Source organism: Colossoma macropomum, unplaced genomic scaffold, assembly GCF_904425465.1.
Source record: "Colossoma macropomum unplaced genomic scaffold, Colossoma_macropomum, whole genome shotgun sequence".
Lineage (NCBI taxonomy): Eukaryota > Metazoa > Chordata > Actinopteri > Characiformes > Serrasalmidae > Colossoma > Colossoma macropomum.
In genome coordinates, this window is record NW_023494806.1 from 30735384 (window position 1) to 30760535 (window position 25152).

At 39.9% G+C, this 25152-nt stretch overlaps 1 protein-coding gene across 1 annotated transcript; it reads left to right on the plus strand.

Moving 5' to 3' along the window:
• Nucleotides 1-4495: 4495 nt before the first annotated feature.
• LOC118827074 (class I histocompatibility antigen, F10 alpha chain-like) lies at nucleotides 4496-22777 on the plus strand. Its single transcript, XM_036598282.1, has 5 exons — nucleotides 4496-4606; nucleotides 8382-8642; nucleotides 12476-12748; nucleotides 18321-18605; nucleotides 22701-22777. Exons 1-5 carry the CDS (start codon nucleotides 4546-4548, stop codon nucleotides 22775-22777), a joined length of 957 nt encoding a protein of 318 aa, XP_036454175.1. The 5' UTR covers nucleotides 4496-4545.
• The last annotated feature ends 2375 nt before the right edge of the window (nucleotides 22778-25152 follow it).

The window sequence follows — 25152 nt, forward strand, 5'->3', positions numbered from 1 at the left end:
AAACCCATTTCCAAATAGGTTGGGGTGCTGTGAAAAATGTAAATAAAACAAAATGCAATGATGTGCAAATCATCGTTCACCACTCTGTGAAAGACTGCACAATCAAATAGTGCAACAATTCAAGAATAACATTTCTCAAGTAAAAAAGCAAAGACGTCATTCACCAACTTCACGAGACGCTATGGGCTTCATTTCCCAAAACCGTCAGGAAGATCACGTGACTAGACAACTTCCTTCTGACTCAGAGACCTTAACGGACTCCATTGCCCACAGTACCTTGGGGGGTTACATGACTTCAGATAGGGCTATCGTGCTCCTATCAGCGCTCGCGTTCCCTGACTGTTTGCACCTGTGTGTTATGCGGCACTGCATTAAAAACAAACATGATTCTGTAGTGGAAATTACTGCATGGGCTCAGACACACTTCTGAAAACCACTGTCTGTGAAAACAGTTTGTCGCTGTATCCACAAATGCAAGTTAAAACTCTTAAATGCAGAGAACCAACCATATATAAACAGGATCCAGAAACACTGCCACCTTCTCTGGGCCTGAGCTCATTTAAAATGGACTGAGGGGAAGTGGAAAAGTGTCCTTTGGTCCAAAAAATCAACATTTGAAAATTATTTTGGAAATCATGGACACTGTGTCCTCCAGGCTGAAGACCACTCAGCTTGTTATCAGTGCACAGTTCAAAAACCAGTATTCATGATGGTGTAGGGGTGCATTAGTGCACATGGTATGGATGATGTGCACATCTTTGAAGGCACCGTTAATGCTGAACGATATATACATGCTTTGGCAACATATGCTACCATGCAGACAACGTCTTTTTCAGGGAAGGCCTTGCTTATTTCAGCAAGACAATGTCAAATCACATTCTGCATGTATTACAACAGCATGGCTTCATAGTAAAAGAGTCCAGGTGCTAAATTGGCCTGTCTGCAGTCCAGACCTGTCACCACTGTAAACATTTGTCACATTATGAGATGATTTTATTTTTTTCTGAAAAAAAAACTTACAATTTCTCAGTTTCAACATTTGAGATGTTGTCTTTGTAGTATTTTCCTTTAAAATATGGTTTACATGATTTGCATATCATTGCATTCTATTTATTTATTTATTTTTTTTTATTTTGCATACTGCACAGCATCCCAACTTTTTTGAAAATTAAGTTGTACTAAAAATTTAACACATACTTGGTTTAAAAAATGGTGAAAAATGGTGTTGATATATTCCTAATAAGAAGTTATTGAATAGCGCCTTCTGTAAAGGTCTGAATTTGAATTCTTTATATTACTGCAGGACTCAATAATATACAGAAACAAAGCTAATGAACAGTTACTATTTTTAATTTAGGCACATCTGTCATGTTTTTCTTTTTTTCTGCTGCAAGCATTTAAAATACACTAATGTCACTTCCGTGATTGATACTGACACCACAATTTGCACATTTGCACAAGAACTGTGTATTACTTTCTTTAAATGATATAATTCTTTTGTTTAAACAAAATAAATGACAAATTCTTATTTTTCAGAAATCTTCCTGTCTCATTTATATCATCACATGCATTTCCCTGTGAACTACACCAGGAAAATTAGGTCATTTAAAGGTATAAATATGCACCTGGGAAAAAACTTACTGTGGGAGAGTGCAAGAGAGAGTAAGGCATTAAATGTGTGATCGCCTTAAATGTCTGTAGAAAAGGCAAATCTTATGCCTGATCGGTGTATGTTGGCATGTATGTTATCATAAAATCAATATCCTCATTCCATCCCGCCTCCCCCGTTCGCACAAAATGTTATTTAATGAAAATGGACTTTCCATCCACATACAAACGAGTTTGGTTACATAGCTTACAGAGTGCCAAACAGCACCACAGAGTTCAGAGAGTTTATACTGTACTGTGGAAGAACAGATAGAGAGAGTGGGACAGCTATGCTTTACCAAGTGCTTTTATTTTATAAGAGTGGTAAACAGCTAATGTTTGTCGCACAAGAGACATCATCTGAAGGCAGATATCTTCCATTTCTTCAGTGTGTATTACTGTACTGTATCAAACATATTCAGAGTCAGAGTGAAGCGTCTCCACTCAGCACAACCTGACCTTATATGACCCTCAACACTCAGACTGTAGAATCTTTTGCCTTTTATTTAAATCAGGCAAAAGTAAAAGTTTGCTCTAATTCAGATTTAGAACAACTGCCATCACATGAAAGAGATCAGAAGTTAAGATAAGAAAAACCAGCAGACATTAAAAACCAGAAAAAAGGTTAGAGAGTCAAAACAAACCAGATTAAATCAAAGACAAGAGAGAACTGAAGACAAGACAAAACAGTCACATCAGATAACGTCAGCTATTTTTTAAAAGTATAACTATATAAATTCTGAGTTCCAGTCAGGAAACGAGTCCTGTTTAGCTGAACTTTAAAAGCTAGTTACTTAATTTATTGAATTGTAAATTTTCCTTTAATGGGTAGTGAAATGAGTTTAGTGAGTAAACTTCCACCACCTCATCACGAAAACTTTGACTGAACTGTATAGAAAGCTGTGCTGTACCGGATTGGAAACTGATCATTTTAAAGCCATATTTGAAGATATCTCCTTGTACATGACATCACAGCTGATTATGCTTGTTTGTGACTATTAGTTGTGTCCTGTCAAGCTCTGTTTATAAATGTGCAGGCAGTGCTCCTGCAGCCCTTTTTGAGTTACCATTTTCATGTCCAGATTGAACGTTAACTCCAGGTCCGCAGAGGTGTTGAGGTGGGTTTGCTTACTCAGCCGATAGTTGCAGTGGCTTCATCATTTTCATGAGGGACACACAGTTGGGATGATGATCTCTCTTTACTGCTGCGCTGGTGTTGCATGTGCCAGGTTAAAGACATGGTTGACATGTGAATGAGCTCATGCATATTAACAAACAATGCTCAGTGAAGGTCTGAAGTAGGGCTCATACCAAAATGCATTATAGACCACTTTAAGATATTGTTTTCATAATATATTTTGTTGGGAGTAGGCTTTACACACAAAAATATATCCATAATAATATTTTATGAAAAAAAAAATCTTATATATATCCATTAATTTATTCATTAATAGGACAGTGATATTTTGTGTGTAAAGCCTACTCCCAACAAAATATATTATGAAAAAAATATCTTAAAAAAGATAGAAGAGCATCTGTGAGGTCAGACACTGGTGTTGGATGAGAGGTCCTGGCTCACAATCTCCATTCTAGTTCATCCCAAAGATGTTTGAGGTCAGGGCTCTGTGCAGACCAGTCAAGTTCTACCACACTAAACTCACCCGGCCATGCCTTTACGGACCTTGCTTTGTGCACTGGGGCTCAGTCATGCTGGAACAGAAAAAGACCTTCCTCAAACTGTTCCCACAAAGGTGTAAGCATACAGCTGTCCAAAATGTCTTGGTCTGCTGAAGTAGTAAGATTTCCCTTCACTGGAACTAAGGGGCCTAGATTAACCTCTGAAGAAAACAGTCCCATAGCATTATCCCTCCTCCGCCAAACTTTACAGTTGGCACAATGCAGACAGGCAGATAACACCATCCCGGCATACGTCTTTGTAACAATCCTTGCAAAAGCCTTTTTGAGGTGCTCGATTGGTGCTAGATCTCAGAAATGTCATGAGCTGTTTTGCCACTGTGTATAAAAGGTGCTACATAAGTAAACATGCCTTGCCTTACTAACCATTTAAGAAATATGTAAGGTGTGTCAAACAAGTCACGGTGACTGTCTTTGCTATAGATAACAGGATAAGATCATGCCTAGCACTAAAAAAGAAAGTATTCAAATTATTTTTATGAAAAAAAAAACATGCTAAGTCTTTAGTATACTTGGTTTAAACATTTAATCTTTTATTTACCCACCATATTTTAAGAGTTGATACTTTAACTTTAAATATTTTCATTTTTTAATAAAGTATTTTGAATTAGTAGTACTTTCAGTTCAGTTCAGTTTCTCTGTACCTTTTCATAAAATGAAATATCCTGGTATATACAGTGTACATGCATTCATTTCACATTGTAGTGTTTGTTGATATTGTTTTTGAAGGTGATCTTGCTTTATTGCTCTAATAATGACTGTATTTAACCTCTGATTCCTCCTGTTTCTGTTCTACTGAACGATGACACCACTAGACATTTCTCCTACATATAAAGCACTGAGTGAATAATGTTTTTCTAATATTCTGCACTTTAACCTCACAGTGACTGTTTCATTTCACATTCAATGAGCTGCAGCACAGAAACATAGGGCGAGTTAGAGCAAAACAAACCCTAAAACCAGTTGGATCACAACTCTGGAGCTGGAAACTCTGCTTTAATCTAAATCTCTCTGCTTCACTATGAGCTGAAGTTTTTTTCAGTTTAGATATCCACCTCCTCTGCACATGAATCCTGAATCCTGATTGGTCAAGTTTCTGCTCTATACAAACTCCCTCCACTAGTGCAGAGCGCTGTTTGTAGTGAGAAGCTGAGATAGCAGGAGTTTCTGCTGCTTATTTCTGGTTCCAGGCTGCAGTGAGAGATGGAGCACATCATAAAGTTCTCAATTTTCCTCGCATTTATAGTTCAGCTGGCTTCAGCAGGTCAGTTCAGTGGTCTTCCGATCAGTTTAAAGCTTGATTCTGATAGGAGAAGTGTTTAAGTATCATATTCAGGGGTGATTTCATGCACGGACTTACCTGGGCTGAGGTCCAGGGGTCTTGAGTAATTCAGGGCCTTTAACTGGCTGTTTCTTTTTTTTTTGTGTGTATTTAAGTGAGATTGGTTTATTCCCCCTTCCTGTATTGATAACAGGCATACCCAGTCAAATGGGGAAATAATATTTATTAAGTCGACTTTCTAAGATAATGAAATTTGATTTGTTTGAGTTGAAGCTGTTACTGTGTCATGGCCAATTAAACTGTTATGCTCTCTGCCTTATTGCCTCAGCCCTCCAGTCTGCACAGCAACTGTTTCTATCCATCGTTACGTCAAGTCTTTAGTTTGTTATTGGTATGCCAGTGTTTGAAGTTTAGACTCCAGCTGCAGTTAAAACATGCAAAGTGAAAACATGAAAAGTGAGATTCCTTCCCATAGAGTGTTTCTACCCTTGTTGTTGTCAGCTTTCTGCAGATTTGGTACTTTTTTACTCCAAAATCTGAAAATGTTTTTGTCAAAATATCAAATCAACCATCTAATGTTACTTCAAAGGAAAGACATGAATGGCCAGTCATTATGCCTACTGTGGCAGTATGCTTTACCTACATTGATTCGGCTAAGGTTTTCAAGTTTTTGCTGTTTTTCCTTGTCTCTCAGCTGTCTGATTTTTTCTCAGTCATGTTCTTTGGGTCTGCGCATTTAGAAGTTGGGTATACTAAGTTGGCCTACCCACTTTTTCACATGCCTGCCATGTATTGTATTTCTGCCCACTGGATCAAATGATCAAATTTGGTTTGGTTTTGGTTCTGGGTTTAAGTTTAGTGAGGCTGAAACCTACTTGCTGGTTTCTTCCTTAAATGTTTTGTTCTACCCTAAATGATGTAGCAGTCACAGGCACCAGAATGCAACTATGGGACCATTTAAGGTGGAATGGAAAGTTCAAAAAAGAATCTGTGGGATAAGAAGCTAATGGAAAATGATGAATAGTAGTACTGGAAGTCGGTGACTGGTGCTGGCAGTGTGTGTATCTAGACCCATAGAGACCACTACCATCTGTAGCTCCAGGGCCCATGAGCAGATGAAAGCACCCCTGATTGTATTAAAACGAGTAAAATATTGAAGCGTCAAGTAATTGATTAAATCTAATTAGGCTTTAGATCAGGTCAAGTTGATGAATGCAGTCAGAGGCATGGGGAGGCATTTTAAGTTGGGGGTACTGAACTTTTAAGCAGTGTATTATTTGCCCTGTTTCATTTGAATCTGGATAATTCGCAACAAACAGAATGTGTCATGATGTGTTGTAATGTCACAAGAGATGACAATATATACATACAACTGACACAAGTACCTAACACATCAAACTGCTGAGGCTCACCCTGATTTCTCTGCTAGTTCTTTCTTTGTATGAACTTGATGCAAATGAGCTGAGTGGTAACCAGTCTGATTGCCGATGTGTAGCAGTAAACCACTGCCACATCCACTGTCACCAATTCCTGATTCAACACTCAAATGGTTAATATAAGACAATGTATTCAAAGTGTGGGACATTACTTTTCTGCTTTGTCCATAAGAACTGGCTTATAAGTCTCAACAGACGTTCCCTCTCAGTCTGCTTGTGTTTTAGTGGTGCACCCCAAAGCGGTGAACATTCGGAGAGGAAAGAGATTCAGCTTCCTTTAATTAAAATACATTGTTCAAATAAACAGTGCAGCCAGGGATGGATTATTAATCAGGCAAGTGGATCAGTACTCAGGGGCCTCAGTGGGCCTCAGACCACTGGCTCTATAGGGACAGTCCACTGCAGATGTAAAAAGTAGATGAAGGAATAACCCTTTCATGTCATGACTAAATAAATGCCCATGCTATGCAGTGCTATCAATGAATATTCAAAATAGAAACATGTAATTGAAAAAAAAAAAACAGATGTTAGTCATGGAAATTAATATTTGATTGTGGAAAAAAAAATCAGCAGTAACACAGTTGTCTGCGTCACAAATTCTTGCATGGGCCAGGGCTGCTGCACTGAATGCACTGCATGATGGACAGGAATAACACAACATCACTTTCATCATTGAAAATGAAATGTAGGTCCAGCTGAAACAAGCAAATAATTCAACAAAAACCGTGGTAATGACGGACAGTTCACAACCTGTTTGGGCCGCAGAAAGAGTGATCTGGACTCTGAGCAGTCTAAAAGCCCCTGGGGAGCAGTGCTTAAAGGTCAGCAGACAGCAAAATTGTGGAACCTCGAGATGAAGTTATATGCAAGCCATGCAAGCTGCAGTTAGCCTAGCATTTTAGCACTAGCAGCTGAGGGCACACCTCGAGAATTTGCACCCAAATGAGCGTGGCCTGGCGTATGGAATCCTATGGGGTATTGTTATGTAAGTAGTGAGGTCTTGTTGTATTGGTTTTCCCTCTTATGGATGTAATGCACAAAAATGGGTAATCCAATGGTGTAAACACATGTTTTTGTTTATTTAATCAAACATTATTGTTGGCTAATTTTGATGGCCCTAATACCCTGCCACTATATTTGAAGTAATTGAAAGCCCCTAACACCAAACATGTGCAGAATGTAACCATAGGACATGATAAGCTATTGCACATTATTTGTAAATTAGTCATTTTGGTTACATTACATTTTTGTCCAGTGCTGTCCAAAGTGCATTTAAACAGACATGAGTGGATTGTCAAAGGGCCCGTACACAACATTTTCCCCTGTAATTAAAATTTTCCTTGAGGTCTAGTTATGATGTTGTTTTTATAACTATGCCCTTAAGACAATGCAATATATAAGCAAATGCATATATAAGCAAATGTGCTGGTCTTTTGTGACATCACTGAAACAATAAATTAAAAACTGTTTTTACGGTTTAGTTTCTAGGGACTGGGATGTGAATGGTATGTTTTCTAACTGTAACAGAGCTTACATACTAAATCAAATTCTTTCATTACAAAAAAAAAAAAATAGCCCTATTTTCAGGGGAAGGGGGGCCTCCAAAGACACCCCATGAAACCATGATCCATCAGCTAATGTAGATTTTAGATTTAAATTTAAAGCTGCTTCACCCACATTGCGCACGCTTCTGCATGATCTCACGCTTCGTGGCTGAGCTGTTGTTGCTCCTTCCTTTTCACAATAATAGCACTTACAGTTGACCAGGGCAACGTTCTTGATTTTATACACATGTTAGCAAAGGGTGTGGATGAAACACCTGACCTCAAAGATTAGGAGGAGTGTCCACATACTTTTGACCATATAGTGTATATCGAGACTTTAGATCAGTGAAGTGATGATCCTTAACATCAGTACCCCTCTTGTCACTGGGGTGGTACCCTCAAGGCTATATCTCAGTACCTTTAGTCAAAGAACATAATTGGACAATAATCCACTGAAATGATATTTTCTAAGTTGTATTGACTCCCACACACCCCGTCTCATCTCCAGGCTTTTTATTTTATTGTTCTGTTTTAAAACATTAGGTTATGAAAAGGCACAAATTTGTACTTTTCCACTGGGAAAACATTTAAGGCACACAATTGGACCTCAAAACTAAAAAAAAATGTACCTGCACGGCACCTTTATTTCTAGCAGTGCCATGATGTGTATTTATTGTTCTGATGGCCTGGTTATTTATTGATCAGTTCAGAAACAGCAGTTCTCTGGTTGCAGTTATCTGAGAAATATTTTAAATTTTGGTGTCTTTATCGTTACAGCCACCCACTCTCTGGACTACTACTTCACTGGAGTCACATCAGGAATCAGCTTCTCAGAGTTCACTGCTGTTGGACACGTGGATGGACTTCAATTTGCGTATTACGATAGCAACAGCAAGAAAGTGATTCTAACAGCAGATTGGATAAAGAACTACAATGATGCACAGCACTGGAACTTGATGACGCAGCTTGGGCAGGGTCATGAGGCCACATTCAAATTTGAGCTGCCTTATCTAATGAAGCTTTTCAATCAGACTGGAGGTGAGCTTAAACACATGCAGAGCTTTAATCACTCAACGCTGTTAACTGCATGTCACTGTGGTTCCTACCTGCTGTTCTTCTTGTAATACTTAGAAGAATTAGCCCCGTAAAACTGCTCAGACAAGGTGCTATTTAAACATTCAGTCATTCAGGAAAACAATTCAAATGATTCAAATATTCCAACATTATGGTAATTGGTGAGTGATAATGACAGTTTGTTTACATGCATCATTCTACTGCCTTTTAGTTTTCTTCAACAGCTCATAGGCTCATACTAAAGTGCCAAAAGTGAGCAAATGTTTAGTGTTTAACACTTTCAGATCCAATTTATGTTAAACATAAAATTTATAATCATGCTCTACATCCATCTTAAATGCCAATATAAATGCTAATCAATCAAAAATGTATGTTTATTACTATGTTATAGTTATCTCTGTGTATATGCATGTGTTTGTGCAACTCACATTAGTATCTAACGGAAGCATTTTCCCAGGGTCCTATTTCCAAGATTTCCAAGACCATATGTTCCCAGAGCCCTATATTGGCAGGGTCCTATATTCCCAAGATCATATGTCCCCAGCGCTATTGACAGGGTCCTATATTCCTAAGACCTTGCAAGACTTAACCATTGAGCAAATGATGTTGATTTGACCAGTAATTTATGATTAGTTTTCTAAGAAATCATAGTTCCTAAGCAATTCTCTATGCAAGGTAGTAGCTGTTGTTTAGTGAATAGTGAAATAATCACTTTTAATCATTAGTTCACTATTACCAATTGAATAATTGACTAGTAGTTCTTGGTAATTAATAGTAGTTATTTAAGTGTTAATGCAGCACTACTCATTCATCCCTGCTTAGTTCCTGTTTAGTTGCTTATTAACTGCGAAACAGTATTGTAAAGTGTTACCAATCAATGCCTGAATGAATAAATATTGATTATATTTATGCAATCATTTTGGAGTCGTATATTCTGGAGTTAAATCAACCACATTAGAGAGCTTTTGAGCATAAAGCATTAAGGTCTTGCCATAGCATCTCAATTTGGTTCGAGGCTAGGCCACTCCAAAATGTTGATTTTGTTTCTCTTGACCCATTCAGAGATGGACTTGCTCTTGTGCGTTGAATAGATGGATAGATTTTCCTGCAGAGTTTCATACATTATACTGCTGGATTTTCTGATAGAGAGCAGAATGAATTGTTCTTTTAATTATGGCAAGTCATCCAAGCCCTAAAGCAGCAAAACATCCCCTCAGCATTAGACTACCACCACCATGTTTCATCATTGGTATGATGTTCTTATTTAAGAATGCTGTGTTGACTTTATGCCAGGTGTAACAGGACCCCTCCACTTTTGATAGTCCATGGAACCTTATTCCACAGGGCTTGGAGGTGATCAAGGTGTTTTTGGTAAATATGGGACAAGCCTTTATGCTCCTTTTAGTTAGTAGTTGCCTTGCACCTCTCCCATGGATACCATTTTTGACCGTTCTCTTTTTAAAGGTGAACTTGTGTACACTGACCTGATCTGAGGTCAGTGATACCTGCAGTTCCTTAGATGATCTAGGAAGATCCACCACTGTTCCATGTTTTCTCCTTTTGTAGATAATAGCACTCACTGTGGTTCGCTGAAGTCCCAGAGCCTCAGGAATCAACCAAACTGACAATTTAAAATCTGTATTTAGTGTTTACACAGGTTAGTCTGTAGTATAGTAGTGTCCACAGTGATTCACAAAGCAAGCCCAGTCTTGCGTTGATCACTGGCTCTTGGAGGTGATAGACAGCTGATGAAGTACCGGTCTATAGGTAGGGGTCAACTGAACCATTATGTGTCCTGATCAGCCCAATAGGAGCATATAACAAGTCCAGTGTGCCATTATCTCTGGATATGGTTATATTTCCCATATTGTGAAAAGTATGTAAATATGGTGGAGTGGGATCCATGATTTAAATCTCCAGAAAATGCATGGAATGCATTAGGGTGGCGTTATATGATTGCTAACCACTGAATGCACTGCTTCATAGTGGCTGCAGAATCAACAAGTGGGGCATACACAGCCAAAACAATTGTGTATAAACATTTCGGTATATGTGCAATGACTGCAGTCTTACAGCCAGACGTTTCAAATGCCAGTTCCAAACTTATGCTTTACAATATTACACAACCCCGCAATGTGAGAATCTGATCAGACCTTAACTGAATAGCTCAACTGCAGCACTCAGTAGATTTAACTGTCAAAATCCTCTTTCCACTGTACAGCAAATGGTTCTCAGGGCTGTACTGTGCCATTCTGTGCTGGAGTGGAATTGTGAGACCGGTTATGGTTTCTTTTTCCATCTGCTGCTGCTGAATTAGAACCAGGAAATACTAAAGAAAACTACACAAGGAGTGGCTAACTGCTAACAGCCTAAGACACACACATACACACACACACTTCAAAACATGTTAGACTCTGTCACCTCAACACCAGGAGGGAGGAATTGGCTAGCATTAGCTTAGTTAGGAGGATACAGATCCACCACAGATTTATTCTTGACTTTCTGATCTTCTGACACCAACCACTGGACTTTGCTTCTTCAAAGTAAACATCTAGACTTGCGTTAGTAAAGCTTCTGATGGTCAGAACTGAACCTGGTAGCATGCTAGCTCAGATAATACAAACCTACTCCTCTTGTCTGGTTAGCAACGCTGTGTAACATGTATTAATTGTTGTTATATTGAGGCTTTGACATTTGTCGAATGGCACATTCTGTCATATATTTGGCATTTGTGTGAGCAAACTGAACTTATTTGATTGTTTCCACATTTAAAATAACACAGGATTGTAGTGACACATTACTGACATAAATGTGAAACCAATCAGGGAATAGCTACATAATCCCACTGAACAGTTCTGTGGCTCTGAACATGGTTAGCTAATCGTGTCAACAAAACCACGCTGACCAGTTGTTAAGCGTTCCTTGTGGACCCTTAGGGGTCAGAGCTCATCAGCCCTACTGTGGAAAAGAGGCCATAGAAAACTATGATCTGCGGTTAGAGCATGCACCAGCTCGGTTATGAACATCAGTTAGCTGTTACAGGATGGCAGCTGGGCAATTAAGAGCCATTTATAATGTTTATTTTGTGGTGTTGAAGGAGAAGGAACAAAGGAAGGCATACTTTTCTGCTCAGAGATTACTATTTATTGGAGCCTACAGAAAATGGAAGCAATCAGGGGGGTGGGCGGTTGGGTGGGGTTTTCACCATGAGCCACGGGCTTCCACTCTGTAGTGACCACCCTCGAAACGCAAAACAACCGACACTCCAGACACATAACATAACCAAAGCACACCCACAAATTAAATTACGAACAACAACAACAGGAAACAATAAACAGTTCTCTTTTAAGGGAGCATGCGCCCCATCCGGCCACTGAGGTGCCCTTGAGCAAGACACCTAACCCCCAGTTGCTCCCCGGGCACCATGGATTGGGCTGCCCACAGCTCTGGACAAGTGCGCTCACTGCCCCCTAGTGTGTGTGTGTTCACAGGAGTGTATGTGGTGTTTCAATGCACGGATGAGTAAAACGCGGAGGTGAAATTTCCCCATTGTGGGACTAATAAGGGTCACTTAATCTAATCAAATCTTTAATCTATGAGCCTTTTTGCATGGCTCTCTGCACGCCAGTTCTCGAAAGGCAATGTGCACTTTGGCAGACACCGCAATATTTTAATAAAAAGAAAATCACAAAAGTAAAATAGTAAATAAATGCAATTTTTTATTGTCCTAATGATGTTTAAATGAGGGGTGAGAGGAAGAAGACTCATATGTGATGTGCTCATATTTGTCTCTGCAGGGATTCACACATGGCAGAGGATGTTCGGCTGTAAACTGCATGATGATGGAACCAAGACAGGATACAGCCAATACGGTTACGATGGAGAAGACTTCATCAGTCTGGATCTGAGCACTGCCACCTGGACTGCAGCTAACGATAAAGCTGTTATTATAAAACAGGAATGGGAGAGTACAACTAGAGCCAAAACCCAGAAGAACTTTCTGGAGACCGAATGCATTGAGAGGTTACAAACGTATGTGGATTATGGCAGAGCCACTCTGGAGGGGAAAGGTAGTGTGATCTGTTTTTGTTACTGTGCTGGTCTTAGCTTTGCTTCGGCCCTGTGCAAAACCTGTCTTGCCCTTAACCTCAACTTAAACCACGTCCTCCACCAACACACCCCTTAATTTCCTTTATGACAATCATCTGCTGCTAATCGTAGATTTACCTATTTGAATAAGTAGAAAAAAATCTTAGATTTCAAATTTAACTTTTCTACATTTTTTGAGGCAAATGATGTCATCAAAAGACAGCTGGTGAGTCCACTCAAACACTCCTGGGACATTCTGATATCTTTACAAGTATGGCTAAATTAGCTACAGTTACTGAGTAATTATGACAACAACCAGTTACCACAATGTAAAGCTTAGCTCATAATCTCACAATTTCAAACGTTGTCAACCATTTAACAGTAGTCTAACATTAGTAAACTAATAATAAGCTCTCAAATTAGTCTGATACAACTCTATATAGAGCACTTCTTAGGTAAGAAAGCTTTCAAACATTTTTAATCACTTGCACATTTTAATGGGACAGTATTTATATTTTCAGGAGACTTGCTTTCAGTTTCTTAAAGGAATCTCCAGGGATGTGTTTCCACACTTCCAACGTTCAGTCTTAGAAGTTAGTTGTATTTTCAGCTTATGGAATCCAGATAATTTAGACCCATCAGTCCATAAAACCCTATTTCCACATCTCAGATGTCCAGTTTTAGTGTTCTATTGCATTTCCTTTTCTCAGTAAGAGCTTCTTGACAGGTACACATCCTTTCAGACCCCTAGCAGTGAATTGTCTTCACACAGTGTAAGGATGGACAGAAACACCTATAGATTTTATTTTCTCCTCTCTTTCAAAGATGACAGCTTTAACCTAGTCTACCAAGTTATGCCTATTTTTATAGCTTTAAGAATTTTTTATATTAGTTCAACATATGTAGATGAGGACTTTAAACTGGATACAAAGTGGGGCAGGTAACCAGTGTAACTGATATAGAATTAGGGTGATATGAGATTATTTTTTTAAGTGAGAGAGTAGTCTAGCAGCTGAGTTTTGTAAATACTGAAGAGGGCGGATAGTTTTGTAAGGAACACCAATGAGAAGGTGTTGTTTCTTAAGTAGCGATGATGTGAAGATGATGAAGTCTCCGCTGACACTGCATTACTTGTATAAGATGTTTATTACAAAGTAAAACAGTATCAAATCAAGCACTATAAAGTACCTGAGAGGGGATCTGTGCCAATTCTGAAGTGTCCCCTCCAGAACAGAATATCCAGCTGCTTATATAGGGTGCTTGTTGTTGAAAAAGTGAACTGAACATATGGCCCTTTTTAAATTGATCTCATCTATGTGGAACTAAGAGAGAGACCTTTGGACCAGGGGGCCTTTGGACCGGGGGGGGGCCTTAACGTAAATATTCCAAATGCTGCAAGACAGATAATACAGAGGACTTCAAACCTCAACTTATACTGGAAGTTTTAGAGTGTTTTCGCCTTCTTTTATAAAACTATTCTTCTAAATACACCTCAAAGGGTGTTGCAGTAGTCTAAGTGGGAACATATGAAGTCATGGACCAGAGTTTCTGTGTCTTTCATGGGGATCAGGGGGTGAAGATGAGCAATATTGCAGAGGTGGAAAAAAGCTGTTTGACCAAAGCCCTAATATAAGGTTCGAATGAAAGGACAGGTTCAAAAAGTACACCTAGGTTACAAACTACCGTTGAAGATCTTACAGTCGCACCATCAAATTAAATGGGAAGTTAGGGCCAATAAGTAGAATTTCAGTTTTATCAGTGTTTAGTTTTAGAAAGTTACTCTGCATCAAATGTCTGCGGTCTTGAATACAAGATATTAGGGCAGGGGATGGCAGGTTAGTGGTGGTGTTGGTGCAGACGTAGATCTGTATATTATTGGCATAACAATGAAAATGATGACCATGATGGCAGATGATCTTACTGAGGGGTAAAATATAGATGATATAGAAGTGGGCCAAGGACCAATCTCTGGGGGACACCTTGTGTAACAGGACTGATAGCAGTGATATGCTTAGCAAGGGCAACAAAGTGAAATCTATTAGTAAAATAGGATCTGAACCATGCAACGGCAGTGGCAGTAATGCCAATAGCTGAAAGGTGGGAGATGAATATGTCATGGTCAATGGTGTCAAATGCAGCCCTTATATCTAAGAGGAGCAGAATATTGATACCATCAGTATCAGTACACAGAAGGAGATCATTAAGAACCTGTAGAAGTGCAGTCTCAGCACTATGCATTGTACGAAAGCCAGATTGGAAAGGTTCAGATCATTATCTGTCAAGACAGCTGCAATTGAGATGCTACAAACCTTTCTAACAGTCTAGCTAAAAAGGCAGATTAGAAATTGGGAGCTCAAGAGTGGCTGTATTCAGACCAGGTTTCTTAAGAATGGGAGTGATAACAGGTTTTATAGGCAGTAGGGACATAACCTGAAGCAAGAGATGTATTAAAGAAATGACAGATGGAGATAACTGAGAGACACTTCTTGAGAGGAGGGATGGGGGCAGGATGAAGCTGGCAAGTAGAAGCAATAGATTTGGCAAAAAAGATCCAGAAATGCGAGTATGTTCAACAGGGTGGAAAACAGGGAGGGGGCTGACAGCTGAGTTAAGAGGGATGTTACTATAGACAGATGTAGAGGAGGTTGAGGGGAACTGTTGATTTTACTCATTTTGTCTGTGAAAAATCTATGAAAGATTTCCCATTGGTCAACAGTGCAGGGAGGGGTAGCTAGGCATCCCATGAACCCTGAGAATGTGTTATAATAACAGCTCCACTATGTGGACAAAAACTTGGGCAGTTGCATAAACTTGCATGCCTCAGAGAAGCAGTCAACAAGCATCAGGATGATTGTGTTGCCCTTAGAAGGAGGCAGACCTGTGATGAAGTCCAGGGAAGTCAGCCAATAACAGGACAGAGTATCTGGCTTGCCGTTCTTAGAAACTGGCCTATAGGAAGTCAGGAAGCTTAGCCTCTTCAATGTAGGTCACATTCTTGTGGTCGGTCCAGATCACAAAAGGGTATTTAGCTTCCTCAAGCCAGTGCTTCCATTTCTCCAGGGCAAGCTTCGTAACCCCATCCCCACTGTCATAATTGCATTCAGTTGGGGTGAAATGGTGCAAATTGAATGCACAAGTGTGAAGCTTCTTAGTCAGGCCTAGCTACTGGAAGAGTACCACTCCCATGCTGATATCCAAGGCATTTACCTTGATGACAAATGGCCAAAAATGCTTTCAAGGAGATTAAGGCATATCTAACATCCCCCGATCCTCCAATTGTCAGATTAGTGGTCGAATGAAACAGTCCTGGGATCTTCTGGGTGAGGGCAGCGAGGAGGACTGCCATGGAACTAAAGTTCCACACAAAGTGTTGGAAGAAGTTGGTTGATCCCCAGGAAATGTTGGTCAAGCCAGAGGGAGGAAGGGCAGGGCCAATCCACCACAGCTTTGATCTTAGCAGGGTCCATGCAGATAGTGCCTTTGGACACCACAAGGCCTAAAAAAAGAACACCATTGAGACATGGGACACTGACTTTTCCAGCTTAATGTACAGGCAGTTCTTTAGCAATAGCCCAGTATGCTCCTCGGGAGGACTGGCTATGAACAAGTATGTCGTCAATGTAAAAATATGCATAGTGACCCGGGGTCTCCTTAAGTACTTAATAAATGAAGTGCTGGAACATCGCTGGGGCATTCAAGGATCATTACCAACACTTTCTTCCATTCATCCCCCTACCTGATGCATATCAAGTTGTAGGCACTGCACAAGTCCAGCTTAGTGAATATGGTGGCTTGATGCAGTACCTCAAATGTTATCAATATGAGAGTGCTTCCTAGATGTACTCATCCAAGGCGCCACATTCAGGGGGCAAGAACGCTAGCAGCCATCCGCGAGGTAGTGTAGTTCCCAGGAGTAGGTCGAGGGCGGAATCGTATGCCCTGTGGGGTGGACGGACCTGGGCCTTTTCCTTACTAAAGACCTCGTTGAGGTCTCAGTAGTCTTTAGAAACTCCCACCGGTTCCTTGGGGGTAAATGCTCTCTACAGGGGACCCAGGACTGCACAGACAATGGCCATTACACAGAGGCCCCCACACAAACACAGACCATGTGGACCACTCTTTGTGAGTTTTGCTGTTCCAACCAGAGAAACACCAATACTAGTTTTAAGCAGCCAATGTGACATCAAGAAAACTCCCTGCTGCCCCTGAATCAATAAAGGCCTTCAGGGTGGTGTGTTAGCAGGGGTCCCATGACAGGATGACTTTCAGATACGTACGCTGAAGTGGGGAAGAAAACATAGGCCCCTCACCAGTCCCCCCTATCCTGATGAGCAACTGCTGCTGCTACATCGTCTTGTCTCAAAAGATAAAGATCCACGTCCATGGCCTCATGCTAGGTAGCGACCTAACTGGAAAGGAGCGCCGGGGGAATGGGAGGCAGGAGTGCAGGAACCGCCTCTCTGGTCCAGGTCTCATTGACAATTATTATTATTAAGCCGGATGCATATGTCATAGAGACCTCTAACATGGATGGCAGCACTTGGTTGGCTAGTTCAATCCTCCTGTTCAGCCCCTGCTGGAAAATAGCCATAAGTGCCTCCTCATTCCAGCTACTCTCAGTGGCCAGGGTACGAAATTTGATGGCATAATCTGTCACTGAGTGGGGACAGAGAAGTGGGCCATAAGAAAGAGTCAACAGGCATGGCACAGCTTCTCTACCCCAGACCGGGTTATAGTTTGCTGCATGGCCTTCGCTTGTGGTGCAATCAGGGAAGTTCTGCTCCCACAGAGAGGTGGCCCAAGTAAGTGCCCTACCAGTCAATAGAGAATTTTTTTTCCTGTGGCTCTCTTTTTCTCTTTTCATTTGGCCATTTCTTGCTTAAGCTCTCTTATTCTCTGTTTAGTATTTTTGGAGCTGTTTCTCTTTTTAGGCACTTTGCTGCCATTGCCCTCTGCTGCCTTTGCCCTCTGCCAGCAGCTGGTGGCACAGGCCAGGCGTGTGCTAGAGGGATGATGGAAAAAAGGGCATAAGCTGGGTGGAAGCAATCTTAGATGATGGACCTCAGGCGGCATTGGGATGCATTAAATGTCCTGAGGTTGTGGGAGGTCAGTGCCTATGATTTGCAGATGGAGCTGCACAGACCCAGGCCACTCAGCTTTAACACCAGTTTACAAGGAATAACTGTGTTAAATGCAGGGCTGTAGTCAATAAACAGCATTCTGGTGTAAATTTTTTCAGGTGTATCAGAGCAGTGTGCAAAGTGAGTTAGATGGTATCATCCACTGAACGCTTGAGTTGATATCCAGACTGAAACAGGTCTAGAGTGGAGGCGATATTAGTGTTTATGAATAGAATGACAATTTTTTCCAGAGACTTTATCAACACAGATGTCACCGTGATGGGTCAGTAGTCCTTTAAGCCAGTGACTGGAGTTTTCTTTGGCAGCAAAACTATAGTAGTTTATTTGAAGCAGACAGGGGTGGCGCCTGAAGATAGAGATTAGTTGAAAACAATGTCTCTCTCTCTCTGTCTCTGTCTCTCTCTCTCTCCAGTTCCTCCTGAGGTGTCTCTGTTCCAGAAGGATTCTTCTTCTCGAGTAGTGTGTCTTGCTACAGGTTTCTTCCTCAAAGCAATGATGATCTCCTGGCAGAAGAATGGAGAGGATCTGCATGAGGACGTGGAGCTCAGAGAGACGCTACCCAACCTGGATGACACCTTCCAGAAGAGGAGCATTCTGACTGTCTCACCTGAGGAGCTGGACAAACACAACTACACCTGCATCATTCAGCACAGCAGTCTGGAGAAAGAGATAGTGTTACATGTGATGAATCACAGAGGTAAGAGAAATAAGATGTATATTCAGTTTTGAAAGTCATTGATGAGCCCAGATATAATAATAATGGTCTTTAACCAATTTAGTTTCAGCTGGAGGCTTGATTGGTATCATCATTTGTGCAGTAGTGACTGTTCTCCTCGTTATCATGGCAGTTTTTGTGTGGAATAAAAAGCCTGGTAAGTGAAAGAAATAAACACAGAAATAAACACGTCCCATCACTACTGGATTACTAACTTACTGTGGATTACAACTATGTTCAAACAATCTAGTGAACGTAGACAAGCTACTAATCTGAATGTGCTAATGTAGGTCTGCTAAGTGATACTTCTGTAGCACTTTTGTAACATGCTGGTCTTCTATAGGTTTTTTAGGTCCGGATCATCCAGATGGCCTGAGCTACTAGGGGGGGCCCCAATCAGCAATTCAGACAATTATAACAATAAATCTTCAATTATGAAAAAAATCTAAGCAGCTGTTTTGACTTGCAGTGCAAATTTTACAAGCAGAACAACAAATTTTCAACCTTATGGCCAATCGTAATCTTGACGCTCTCAACATCATCCCTAACCATCGGGCTAATATTCCTGTGAATGTACTTTGAATTTGAAGGGGATCTGTAAAAGTGAGACCTGATACATCGACAGAGTAGGAGATGCTTTATAAGCGTTGTATTGATTTTTCAGTTTGTGTTCAACTGTTCTCTTGTTATTGGGTCCGTATTGTGCTATGGTTTTGTTTTTACCACTACAGGGTGTTGGAACATGCATAGCTGTACTACTGTCAGTAATAGCCTAAAATATGAGTATCATGCTGTTGCAGGACACAGTTCGCTTGGAAAAAGGATTGCTTGTCAACATACGATTGTCTTTGTCTAACCAGGGCAGGTCAATTTTTTTTTTTCTGAACTATGAATAATAACAAATAAATGACAAACAGTTTAACTTTAGATTAAACTATCATAATTAACTGAAATATTTAAGTGAAGAGGTTCATTTAGAAGCCAAAAACTATGCAACTTGTTTAGAAAATTCAAAAGCACTCAAAAACAAATATGTATGTGTATATACAAAGCATATATATGAAAGTGGCTACATCCCTAACACCACGGTTAGTGTGCTGCCATGGTGGTGCTGCACAGCCCTCGCGTAATCCCCGATCACCAAACATGGTAGTCAGACAGGGGTCCACCAAACATTGGTGCACACAGGCCGAAAACATGATCTGGGTCTAAGCTTTTACTGCACTTTTTTGCATAGGTATACACAATACTCCTTTCATATTATAATGTAATTTTGTGTAAATTTCTGTTATTTCGATGTAGTTCTGCATCCTACTTCACCAGTTTATCAGCCTGCCCGCAAGTGTATGGAATTGTCCTGTTTGTGTAAGTGAGCGTTTATGAATCTTACATTATATTAAAAACAAACTGTTTAGTTTTTTGTTTAATAGAATCTTTGTCCACCAACTTGTACAGTCTTTGCTAAGAAGCCTACTGAACCTAGATAATAAGTAATTTAACAACAACAACAATAATATTAGTAATAATAATAATAATAATAATAATAATAATAAATCAATACAGATTGTACACTAATGGTCATTTTGTATTTGTATTTTTAGGACAGAGATGGAAAAGGAGATGATAAATGATTCTGAACTGATTCTGAGTGAAGAGATCAGTCAACCTGTCCAGGGTGTATCCTGCCTTCCACTCAATGACTGCTGGGATAAGCTCCAGCCCCCGCCACGACCCAGGATAAGCGGTGACTACCGACCGGTAGAAAATGTTTGTGTCTGTGTGTGAGATCAGTCAAAGAGTGTTTACATTACACAAACATCTTTCTTCATTAACTTTTAATTTGGAAACCTTTTTTTTGCTTCATTTTGCTGCTTTTCTGTCCTTCTACTTTCACTATGATGACCATGGGGAAAGTAGCATAGAAGAAGCCCCAGACTCTTATTCTGTAGTATCTCACAACTTTTATTACAATTTGATATTTATTGAATTAAATATGTTGTATTTGTTTTCTATCCCTAAACTAGCCTTATACAGCCATTCTGAAACTCACCCCTGCACTGTAATATACTTAGTTTAGACCGGACTTGGGAGCATGACACAATGATTCATTTTCTCTAACAATATTCAAGTTTTTTCATAAAACTTTTAATGTTATTTAAAGAGCTAGTTATTTAAGAGCCAAATACAATCATAAAATCCTAAAGCTCTGTCAGCTGTTTAGTCATTAACAATGTTCAGTGTAAAACATTTGTTGTATAAGTACAGGCGCACTGATACTGATACTGGTATCAGGTATTGGCCTGATACAGCACTTATTTACTCGACTCATGATCATAAAAATGCACTGATATCAACATCTGATATCACTGATAATGATGGTAATGTGATGTAAGCATTGTCTATGGTGCTGCCTGATGAACAAATGCCTCAAGCTGGCAGTGGACAAGGGTCTATTTACACAGTGAAGAACTAGCGACTCCGTGGCAGCTGGACACAAAGTTGTCACTTCAAACATTCCTTTAAACATTCCCTCCAGGCGTACAACTTTAGTTCATTTTTAAACACACACAATCACATCCACTGAATCGAATTATGAAAAATAAACATTAATACATTAGATATTGTAAAATTGACATTGTAAAATGGGCTGTACAGAGTCTGGTTTTATGTTTAGTGCACAGTATGTATATATATATATATATATATATATATATATATATATATATATATATATATATATATTTTGTATGCGTTGTGGTTAAGCTGTGACTCCTTCTGTAAAAACCTAAATTTGAAGCCTGATTTAGTATATTACTGAAAGACTCAGTCTGTTAGCAGTCTGCTGACGTTCCGTTGTAAAAAAACTATACTCAAGTAGTGCTGAAATAGTTATATACTGAAGTTGTGTTATTTTAGCACCACTAGTTTGTATTCAGGGATGCTGGTAGTCGGTTTCGGCCCCTGGGAAATTCCATGCATGAGACCCCTGTTTTAAAATGTGCCAGTTTTTCATCATAACCCTGTTTTGTTATAGTTCTATGGTTCTTAATATGTATTGCCTAAGTATGTAAACTTAAATAAAGTTGTAAATTCTTTTTTTTACTGTTTGTATTGATTTGTGCTCTGGATTGATCCACATACTGATCATTGGTAGACAGAGTCTGAGGTGGAACAGTGAGTGACCAAACTTTATTGTGTTAAAATTACGGCGACTGGAAGCTCTTTTTCAGGACTGTGCTAAAAAATATTAGAGCATTAGAACACAGACTAGACCATTTAATCAAGAAACAACAGCGCATAACAAAAACATATCATGGAAGATGCAGTGATTTATTGTTTATTTCTATCAGTTTCAAAATTAGGAACCAAAATCAATCTATTTCTAGGGTTTAAATTTGGACTCTGACCAGCCCAAAACAATCATTGGAAACCATTAGTATTCTGGGCTTGGCCCTTTTTTTTGCACAGGAGTGTACCTCCAAGGCACCTGGCACTAAAACCTACGGCACACAAAACTAGCTTGTTGATTGACATTCTTTGTCATTCTTTTAAACCTATGGTCAGTCTTGTGTCCCTTTATACGAGTATGAATATCATATCATAATCAGAAAAAAACAGTCATATGTCCTGGTCCTAGTGACTGGCCACTTTTTACCTAACTTATCTTACCTTTACTTATCCTATTGTTGGCAATACATTCTGAGACTTTGTCTTCTTTAAAACCCCTTAAAGGTTAAGAATCTGCCAGCAGATCCACTTAAGGATAACTCAGTTAGCATTATAATCCTGGAATTTTAAAAGGTTAACTGATTAAAATCTGCACTCAGTAATTTGAACATGTGGTTGTCTACATTGGTGATGGATCAGAATTGGAGTTTTCTATGTGCTGTACTGTTTTCTATTACTGTATACAAGAAGCTCCCATGCATATGGTTAATTCTGAAACATGAATATTATTGTTTTTAAGGGTTATTTTGAGAGAAAATATTTGAGAGCTCAAAGGTTATAAATTGCTGTTCAGGACAGCACTAGTGTCATGTATGCTTGTGGCATGTGTTCCTCGGGTCCTGATGACAGCCATGCAGAAAGGTGGGGCCCGAACACCGAGCGGTGACGAACCCCGGCAAGGACGGCGAGGAGAGAGCCACGAGTGAGTGGGAAACAGCGCCAAATCCCGACCACCGCCAGGGACGCGAGTAATGGCAGGAGGAGGGCGTCAGCCGTGAGAGAGGGGATGGGGACGATGATGATTGCCATGAGAGGCGCGAAGGCAGGAAGCAAGTCCCGAGGTCCGTCGCCTGGGCCCCACCCCCTGTTCCGCAGCGTGGCCGCTTCACTCCAAAAGAGAGAGAGGGACGAGCAACAGCAACAGAAGAAGAGACTGAATGAAGAACTGAAAAGCCCAGTGAAGAAAAGGACGGAAAAGTCTCGGTAGAAGCCACTGAAAAGTGGGCAGGGTAGGATTGGTTTCGTTTGTGTTGTTGTATTTTTGGTGTGTGATTAAAAATGGCTGCTGCAAACCTGAATCCTGTCTCCAGCATCCTCCTTGTGCCCAGGGTAGTGCATGACGTGCTACAATGCTTTTACATTTTCCATAAAGATAATCCATCTGTGACTTATTATTTTTGTAGCCAGATATTTCACTACATTTTACCAACAACATCGTTGAACTCTGCAACTGTTTAAATAAGTGTTTATTAGCCCTGCTTCAGGAGACCTACAGCTCCACATTATCTCAACTATTCCTTACATTAAAACACCTGATCCAGCTCATCAACTGAGTATCGAGCCCTTCATGAGCTGAATCAGGTTTGTTGGATCACAAAGTCATTAATTCTGTGTTAATGCTGTGGGGTTGAGGGAAATAGTGCAGGACTGACCTAAACTGACCTGAAGAGTGTAGAAATACCACTGAGTACTGTCGGCTATGACTTACTGCTGCTTTGAGGTAACTGACAGTAATGTTTAATCACTAAAATAAAGTCAACTTGTCATGGTTAGCTGTGAGATCTGGGGGGTTATGAAGGCTGTTCTGTCGGTCTTTTGCTGCTTCTACCCACAGAATGTCTGTGCTTCCTATCTCAGCACACTAGTTTACAGAATATTGCTGTTCCAAATCAAGTCTTCAAATTAATACACTGAACTAATTTTAGATATTTAAGCAATTTAGTCCCCCAGTTTAGCCTACAGGACACTGCTAGGCTACCTGCTCTAATGAGAATACAGTCCAGTTACTGAGTATATAAAACATAGACCTGTTAAAAAGAGTCATTTAATGATAACTAGTGGTGCAGCCTGCACTGTAGTGAGGGGTATGATTGGGCCTAGCAGGCCAACCAACCCAATTTTGTCATTGGCTATGTTTACATGCAAAGTTCAAAACATAAACCTTTTCTCTTCTGCAGACCAGTTCTGCTCTTGCATGTTGGACATTATAATCTTTCGCTATGATGAAAACACATGCACAGAACATATTTAAACTTCCGAATGGGCATGTAATTGGATACAGGTGTTATTCTTCTATTAAACTAATTATTTACAGGATTACACACCTTGTTCAATTGGATAGAAATTGCATTCTTTATTTCCTCAATCAGACTTGTCTATTCCGATTGAGGTGTATACAAGGACGTATTCTATTTGGATTGAGCTAGTAGTCAGATTATTAATGGATTATCAGTAGTGTTTACTGCATATAAACATGGCTACTGTCTCACCTAAAATGACCCAAATGCTAAAATTTCATTTCTAATTAAAGTTTAATGGATAATAAACCAAAAATTTGACCAAACAAAATCTCAGTTTAATAAATAACTATAACTGTGAGGGAGTTTTCCTCCCTCCTGAACCACCAAAGCAATCATGAACCAAACATGCATACATTCATTTTTATTACTAAATGAAAACAACAGAGTCATAATGATGTTGATAGAGGCAACAAAACTGAGTCCAGATGATGTCAAGACTCAGACAAGGTCAAGTCCAAATGATGACCGAAACAAGGCCAACCTTACCCCGAGCTGAAGGCAAGGCCAAGACCAAGACAAACTGACCTTACCCTAAGACCAAGGTAAGGCCAGGAACAAGACAAAACTGACCTCTCCCCAAGATTGACACAAGACCGAGATCTAGACAAGACAGAGAGTAAGACAAGACCAATCTTACCCCGTTACCAAGACTAGGCCAGGACCAAGACAAGACCAACCTTAGCCTGAGATTGAGACAAGGCTGAGACCAAGACAAGACCAACCTTACCCTGAAATCGAGACAAGGCCGAGCCCAAGACAATACTTAAACCAAGACAAGACTTACCTTACCCAACTATAGATGGAACAATGTACAAACATGGACAGGGCTGGACTGGGGCCATTATTATTCAGACCTGAAAATGAATAAACATACTGAATTCAGTTTGTAGTAGTTTATTTCCACCACAACTGTACTAGCCATGTACCCATATTTAATAAAAGTTTAATCATCATCTTCATTCTCTAACCCCATATTTTTTATTATATATTTATTATTTATT

Excerpts from the sequence above, each read along its gene's own strand:
- LOC118827074 (XM_036598282.1), top strand. The coding sequence starts at position 4,546 with ATGGAGCACATCATAAAGTTCTCAATTTTCCTCGCATTTATAGTTCAG. Across the intron at positions 4,607-8,381 it reads AGTTCAGCTGGCTTCAGCAG|CCACCCACTCTCTGGACTAC; the intron begins GTCAGTTCAGTG and ends TTATCGTTACAG. Across the intron at positions 18,606-22,700 it reads ACATGTGATGAATCACAGAG|CCATGCAGAAAGGTGGGGCC; the intron begins GTAAGAGAAATA and ends TCCTGATGACAG.